The sequence below is a fragment of the Gallinula chloropus genome, assembly GCF_964237585.1.
Source record: "Gallinula chloropus genome assembly, chromosome: 1".
NCBI lineage: Eukaryota > Metazoa > Chordata > Aves > Gruiformes > Rallidae > Gallinula > Gallinula chloropus.
Genome location: NC_140085.1, coordinates 39,477,838 through 39,486,352, shown reverse-complemented (window position 1 = coordinate 39,486,352; position 8,515 = coordinate 39,477,838). Strand labels below are relative to the sequence as shown.

The following is an 8,515-nucleotide window of genomic DNA, read 5'->3' as shown; positions in this document are numbered from 1 at the left end:
GCGGGGTGCCGGCGAGACACGCCTCCTGGCAGCAATACTAAACACCCATGTGCACAAATTTTGTACACAAAATTGTACAGTAAGGGAGTCATCAGAGATTGGGATGGCAGATACAGGAAGTGAAATACGTTCTTTTTACTCCAGCTGTAGTGTCAGTAGGCGGGCAGGCTGCCTTGTGCTTGAGTTTAGCCCTTCCATCATTCACCTGAGACGGGGCGGGGTGGGCAATAATCATGTTTGCAGAAGCACACAGCTGGAGTCAAAAAAATAAGGACTAATAATCAAAAATAGTTCTAAGGGCATCTCAGGACTTCTGTGAAATTACATTCTGGTATTTTAGAATGTTTCCAATTCCCGAATAAATTAAAGATTAGATCACGTGCGATACTTTTTCCCTTACTCGCTCAGCACCTGCTAATTTGGTAACACCTGCTCTGAAAGCCCCTATGAACGAACCTGACGGAATTTTGCCCCGTTTGAGCTTGTGATGTGAAAACCTGTAACACTTCTGCATAATTCTCCAGAATTTTAAGTTCAGTTTTAAATTGCTAGGAAGAAGCATTTCTTCCAAACATGCCGTGCGGTCAGTTTAAGTAATGATAAGTGCAATCAGATGCAAAAAGATATTTAAGTTAAATAGCCTCAGTATTTTTTATGGCATCAGCTTTTGCTACAGGTGTAGTAGTAGTTGTGGATTTTTATGTCACTTTTTAATACAAACTGCGTGTGCAGTGAGAGAAAATTAATTTGCTCCTTCTAAAGAGCCAAAATGCAAGTTTCTAGTGCTTTAGTAAACAGAACTACTGTCCAACATGCAGAAATGTCAAATGTTTTGTTAATTGTTATTTAAGACTTCTCATAATACACAGCACCCTCTCCAATATTTTCCTCTTCCTTTTTACATCATCGCAAGGATGAAACATGGAAGAAAGCAAACCTTCTATTCCCACATCATTAGGATAATCTGAATGCTAGCATCCCATTTTTCCTTTCCTAAGTAGTATTTATATTTTGTATCAATAAAATGCTAGAGGTAAGTGATAAACTAAAAAAATAAAACTGCTTTGGAAAAATAATTTTCAACACAGTCAACTGAAACAGCTTCTTACCAATAAATTCCCATAAAACATTTAAAAAGATTATCTTGGTAGGACTCACTTAATGAATACTCAAAATGCAAGCTCAAATCTACCCTGTAAAGCAATCACGGTTTTTTAGCAACTATTTTGACCTTAGTGACACAAACAATTAATTCTACAAACTTAATATCAAAATAAAATTCTACATCTAATGCAGAATAATCTGTCAATGTATTTAATCAAGGATATGCTTTTTCCATGTATTATATATTCTAGTATCAAACACTGATTTTAACAGACAAGAAGAAAAAAAAAAAGGAAAAAGAAAGTGAAAACCTCAGAAGTGTACAAATGCACATAACATGAGAGAGAGAGAGAGAATGCCTTGTCGTAAGCCAAAAAAAGCAGAAGAAACAAGTCTGAGCAGGTTACAGTTTGCATCATGTTTTAATAATAAAAATCTACATTCACTTTAGCAATATTTATGAATTGATAAATATCGACAGTAAGATAAAAAGTTGCTTACGTGCTAGTCATACATCTTCAAAGCCGACCTGATGACTTGTGACAGCACCCAATCCATTTATCACCGAGTATACATTACAATATATTATAGAATGCTGTCATTCTCTCCTGATACACGGATCAGGAACAACTCCCTGATTTAAGTCAAACTTATATAAAGATCACAACAACATAGCTCATCAAGCCAATAACAGGACTGTGTCCATACTCCACATAATTGCTTATAAGAACCTGACGAAGCCTGTTATTTCAGCCTATTTACTTTCTCTAAAACCACCAGTTTGTGATGGTAATGGTTGAACAACAGGCAAATCGCATGTGATTTAAAATTTTTAACTTAGCCCAGTTGCTTTTTGTACAGAGTCTTAAAATTTCTCATGCTTAACTTTCCACAGCACATATTCATGCCACAGAGAAAATGTATTTTGTGATTTTACTCAGTTGATACAGCTATTCTTCTTAGGCAGCAGCATCGCTTGATGCAGTTGCCCAGCTGAAGGAAATGTATTAAAACCAGCAATCATTTACTTGCTTCCTTTAGAAAAAGCTATAACGAACGTGATTTGTTTATTTGAAGGCCCCCAATAAAATGACTTAGAGAAGCCAAAACCAGAATGTTAAACTATGACATCAGTACATTATATCTTGCACACATTTAAACAATAAAAAAAAAAAATCTGGAGAGTAATAACTGCAGGTACAATAGGCTTTGCTCTGTTTTTCCACTTGTCAAAGTTTGTTAGGCAAGTCGGATATTACAAATAACATTTTAGAGAGTTACTACAGCGACAATAATAAAAACAGCCATCATTTTCCTCTTAAATCGTATTTCAAAAGGCACCTGGTCAAAAATGGGGCCGGGGGGGAGGCAGTAGGAAAGAAATAGGAAAAAAGAGGGAGATAAGCAAAAGCAGCATAAAGCTATACCCATTATCTAAAGGACACCCTACTGCATGTTTACTAGTGTTTATGTTTCACATCAACATATTTTATAGAAGGATTTATATGCCTAACTCGAGTTGTATTTAAATCCTATGGTGCAGACCCTACCATAAAATGCCTCTTGAGTCCTATTAACTGTACCCATGGTTTTACTTTGCCTGTCTGCTTATTTAAGATCTAATCACAGTTTTGAAGAAAAGATTGTCACTTCTAAGCCTGTCCCCTCAGAACCTGTCTGTTATTAGTACTCAACTGGATATTTTCATCTTCAGTTGTTATTCTCTGTGGTCTTTGCAAATGCTATCTACTGGAATCTGTGACTGTGTGGACAAATTGGCTACAAATGCCTAGGACTGCTGCTTTGAGAAACGTAAGTGGCACGTTATTCTGTTGGTATTTTTGTGTTTTAAAGTGTTTACTTAAATTTAGTTTTCTAGACAGTTTCACCAATTAAATACACACTCTCCCAATAAAGATTTTAAAATGCTCCTACAATCTAAGCACACCAATAAAGGCAATGGCATGCTTTTCGATGAAAACAATACTGAATTTTTTTGTGTGTGTGCTATATGTTATTTTATAGGGAAAAGTACATATACACAATGTACATTTATAGATAGTACTAGAGAGAGAGACAGGTTTAAGCCTGCTATGAACTTAATGAAGACACTGAAGCCTGTATTTCCTCAGACTGTAATACTGTGAGTGCCCAAACGTTAAAACAGAACACACTTACATTTGAAGCAAGGCACAGATTTAAGCCCTAACAACTTCTCATATTTCAATCTACAACTGTTTAATTCTTCCACATCTTCTGTCACCATTTAAAATATTTAACGATAAATGTAGCTGGTGTACACTGCCTAATTCAGCACTAAGAATGATTCAATTTTAAGAGCTATTATGACCTGTTATTTCAGAGGCCCGTACACATGCAATTTATCTATCATGTTAAAACATGTTTCTATAAAACAGGACTTTTATAATATTTTCTCTTCCGGGAGACAGCTTTCCTTCCATTAATGCAATAACCAATGTTATAATGAAAAAAAAAACCCCTCAATATTTACAAATGAAGGGTTTGAACTCTAAAGGTGCTGAGTAGCCTCAGCAGATGAGAGGACCAGACCCTGAAGACTTTCAGGAGTTCAGAGCAGGTACTGGCACTCTGCAGAATCGGACCCCAATTGTTTACCCAAACAAACCGTTTGGGCTTCGCTGCATCAGTGCAGTCTGCATCCCCGGCTGGGGAGGCAACTAGAGAGAATTATGCTTGGGCAGGTTTTAAGAAAAAAAAGGAGATCTTACAGTGGCAAAAAAAATAATTGATTGCAGCTCATAATTAGACTGCGTCAGCAGTCAGACAACGGTTCAGGTTTAAAGATAAAAGCAGTTCTCTGTTACACCGCCGAGAAAACCAAGTTTAAAAAAACCCACCAAAACCTAAATGTTTTAAAAGTGAGAATGGAAACATACCTACAGAAAAGCTGCTTCTCCCTTTTCCCTTATTTTCAAAACCACACATCCAAGTGACACTCGCTCACGCACACACAGACAGGCACAACGCTCTTTTTTCATTCCTCTCAACTAACCCGCTTGCTTTTTTTTCCTTTTTCCTCCTTTTTTTCCCCTACACAAACCCCCCCTTCCCTCCCCCTCTCCTCCCCTCTTTATACACCTACGACAGCGAAAGCATCTTTATTGTGAGGAAGTCAGGCTGGTCCCCCCCTTCACCCCAGCTCCGGTTTTTTGGCACGGTCCATGGGAAGCGCGGGGCGAAGTCTCAAGTAATGTGGCCCTCTGGTGGAAAGCTCGGCATCACGTCCGGCGCCACGGCACCAACCCGCTCGGTATAAACTCAACACGGACCCTGGAAACACGCGCGGCGCGGCGCGGCGAGGCTGCCGCACAACTTTTCCCGCACACGCCGCGGGAGTTGAAGCACCAGGCGGGCAGGGCGGCGGGCGGCGGGCACCGGCCAGGCGCGGCCGCCGCGGGGGAAAAGGGGACCCCGGCGCTCCCAGCCTGAAACGTGCGGGGAGGGAGAAGAAAAAAAAAAACAACACAACAACAACAAGAAGTAACGCCCCACGCTCGCCACTCGCAGGACACCTGGCACCCAGCAGGCACCGAGGGTCTGCGGGAGGGTGCCCCTCGGAAAACAGCCCTTCTATTTGTTTAAAAAACAAACAGGAAGCAAAACAAACTTACCTGCTGTTGTTGCAGATGCAGCAGTTCTACTGTGCTTACTTCAGTGCTCGTGTCACCACTTGATCTTCCATCTCTGCTGCCAGCATCTAATTGGCTGCTTAGAGTGCTCATTCCATTTTGATTCATTGAACTGTTGCTTATTGTCTCTGTCGCAGATTCCTGCATCATGACTTAATACCTAAAAGTGATTAAGAAGTATCAATTAACACGGGCGCTACACCTTCACACTTCCATTATCAAGATGTCCCTCTCTGCCAATTAAACAGACAGCATCTTTAGAGGAAGAAAAAAGCCTGGCGGAGCCGTTTACCAAGAAACGCGACGCAAACTCTGCTTTCACGCAGGCACTAATCACCGGAATTATGGTTCCTATAAGCGATCTTTGCGTGCCGGCACCTAACGGCCAAAATAACACACCATGCAGCCAGCATGGTCAATAGCATTTACGGACAACTACATCTTTAAAGTCTACCTATAAAAACCGGTTTAAATGAAGGCACGATTTCACACGCTGCTCTATATTTCCTATTATCTGGCTTTGACAACCATGGATGACTATACAGCCTTATTTAAAATATTCACTATCTTGATTCTGTCAGAATTTTACAGCATATCTTATGCAAGGCTGTTGTTTAATGATGCACAGCTAATCATACAAAATTAAAATTTTGTAAGGGTGTTACAAATCATATGGTATCAACCAATGATAAATAGTATAATGGGCTTCTCCTTTTTTGTGACTAAATAAAATTTTGCCTCGGAGGCATTTTAAGAAAAAGCTCCTGCTGCAAACACGTCAGATATTGCCTATTTTTTTAATCAAACGGCTGATATTCATTTATTTTTCTGACATTTAAAACATTTAATACTGTCCTTCCTGGGAAGTAATTAAGCTTATGCATGAGCAGCAATCAAACTGTTCACTTGAAGATGACTTAAAACTCAATTTTAACATAGGCAAATAAATGAAAGATATAAAATTAATTTTCCAGGCATGTATTAGATATGAAAGCTGGAAATAAAATCTATCAAGAATATCACTAATGATTGTGCTAAAAACAGCATAAATTATGCATATTACCTTCTCTACAGTAATAAATGTTTTATCATTTTCACTGCATAAATATACTGTACTTTCAGGATAGCAATGAGATGTCCTGCCAAGATCAGTTGAAATCTTTGCAGTAAATAAAGAACCAACGTGCCCTTACAAACCAGGATTTCAAGGCGCATTTTGTATCTGTAATATGGAAAGGTCAACGTCTCTTCGCAGAGTCACCAAAGTCCTCTCCTGCTCTCTCAGGGTCAGAATGGACCTCGCTTTCCTTCACCCTCGCTCCCGACGTAGCGGGAGAGTCCCCACAACAACCTGGCCGAGCCATGACTTTAAAATACACCTCTGAAGGGAGAGGGATGTGTAAGCAAACTCAGGAAAAGAAACAAAAGCTTGCTGCTTAGCCTAATTATTGAACTTAGTTATTTGTTCCCTTGCAAAGTATGAGCAATAGCCTTTCCCTGGGAAAAAAAAAAAAAAATTAAAAAAATTAAAAAGGCAGGAAAAGGATGATTACAACTTCAACTACGTGCATGGGGTATTAATCAAAATGCTCCATGAATTAACACAAGCACCAACAAGATAAAGTGAAAGTGTACACTGTGGGAAGTAAGTTAAAATAGTAAGAGGGGAGTTATTTACAGTTGGTCTGGTCAAAAATAAACAGGATGCAAAAAGCCCAAACACGAACACAGTTAACATAAAGGAGGGCAGCTGTTACAGCCCAGTAAACAAGAGCAGCACCAGATGTGTTTACGAACAAACAGCCCTTCTTAAACACTCTTACGAACATCAGCAAAGAAAAATAATAGAAATGGAAAATGTGATACACGCAGTGATGAATTTTACAAGGCAAAAACAAAGCTAATACTCTTTTCTGAGATTAGGCAGCTAATAAGTATTCAAATTAGGCATAAATTTTACATGTACAATGTTTAAAATATTCAGAGAAAAGGGTCTGATTGCCCTTAGTAGTTATATGAAAATTCTAATGCGGCTATGCCACAACTGTGGGAGCAGGCAGCCCTTTCCGATTTTTACAATATTTACTTTCAATAAAAAGACATGTATATCAGAGTGGAAATCTATTTAAAACACTTCATCGACTGTATCGTTACAAGGATTTGGAAATTCGGGAAATTCAAACATTAATCCTCTTTTAGTCAAACAAAGATTTAACCAACAGACAGGTTCATCTTTTACAAATTCGAACGTTAGACAATAACAGTGGTGCATTTAGCCAAGCGCATTAAAAGGGCAAAGGGGTGTAAATGTTAGATAATCAAAACATTAGAAAACACTCAGAAAATTAATAAATAAATACATCAGCCTCCCCTCCCCCCCCCCCTTACATCTCTCCAACTCTTTCATTACAATTAGCAGAGAAGGGTTAAACATCTTCCAGTTCATATTAACCAAAGGGTTTTATGTCTTGTGGATTTTGTATCCTTGCAAAGCCCCAGAGTGTAGTTCAGGCTCTGCATTTTAAGTTAAAGTGCCTGTGAGCCAGCAGAATCGGCTTTAACATAACACGACCAGTAACACCACTCCGGCAATAGGGAACAACAAGTCCGACCCAACAGCTGTGTACAGAGAGAATGAAACTATACATAGAGTATCAGCACTAGAAAGGGTAATTTATTTGGAAGTGAAGTGGAAGAAATACTGAGCTATTTATACAAAGGGGAAAGAGACTCTCGAATTTTATGTTAAAAATAAAGTGGTTTTTTTTTCAAGTTGTCAAAGGGCATCTTTAAAAACAATGCTGAAACTTTGGCTAAAGCAGTGCTCTGTGTTGGTTGTCCACAGCTCCTTTCTCACTGCCGGCAACCAAAAATAAAAGGGTGCTGGCAAAGCACAGGATGTGTTTCTTGTCCTTTCTTTTTTCTTGCATACACAAACACACACACACGTGTACCTATACATACACATGTGCATATGTACTATTAACTCTAAACCCTCACACATTAAAGCACCTGAAAACATCTAAACAAGGATCATTTCTGGTTATCTATGTATCAGCAATTTCAGTTATTGGTGGCAAAATAATTTGACCCTGCAACATCTCACTAAGCAAACTAACATTACTTTTTTTTCCCCCTTACTTTCCGCCCCCCCTTGCTTTTATTATGACAGTAGTGCGAGTTGTCAGCACAGTAATAATAAATAAATACAAAGGAAATGCAATGAGTGCCAGATACTGAGGCTGAAAGTTTAGTATTTCCAACAGGACGAGAAAAACAATATGCAGGTCCCTGTTTACACACGTTTACACACGCTCACACTTCCTAATCCTTCTCCTTTGCTGTCACACTCGCTGTCACTTATGTGTGCACCCGCACAGGCACCCACACTCCCGGGCACAGGGGGTCACCCGCACCTACTTCTGCTCTGACTCCCGAACTCCTGCCGCCAAAGGTGAGGGATCAGCTCTGCTACCAGGTGTTTTAAACAAAGGTACGGGGAAAACATTTGCTGCTCTCTGCCAGAAAGGATGAATCCGTGGGTTCGCTTCAGCGTGCGGCTGGCGCTGCAGGTTGGACACCTCATTCTGCCAGGGTAACCAAGCAGTGTCACCCATACCAAAACAGAAATACCGGCCCTGTGAAGTTAGAAGCCCCAGTTTTACTCCCCCCACCCCCACCCCCAGTAAAGTGTAGACTTCCAGTGCGCGCGCGCCCGTGCACGCGCGTGTGCGTCAGGC

General features: G+C 39.8%; 1 protein-coding gene across 8 annotated transcripts in view; it reads right to left on the bottom strand.

Annotated features, from left to right (window-relative positions):
- The window catches only part of FOXP2 (forkhead box P2), a gene marked incomplete at both ends in the record, with an annotated part of 194,120 nt that extends 189,195 nt beyond the window's left edge, over window positions 1-4,925 (bottom strand). For all 8 annotated transcript variants that reach the window (XM_084274596.1, XM_084274597.1, XM_084274598.1 and 5 more), the window contains one exon: window positions 4,758-4,925. In XM_084274596.1, coding sequence (XP_084130722.1) covers window positions 4,758-4,925 — 168 coding nt within the window. The remainder of the gene's footprint in view (window positions 1-4,757) is intronic.
- Between the last annotated feature and the right edge of the window lie 3,590 nt (window positions 4,926-8,515).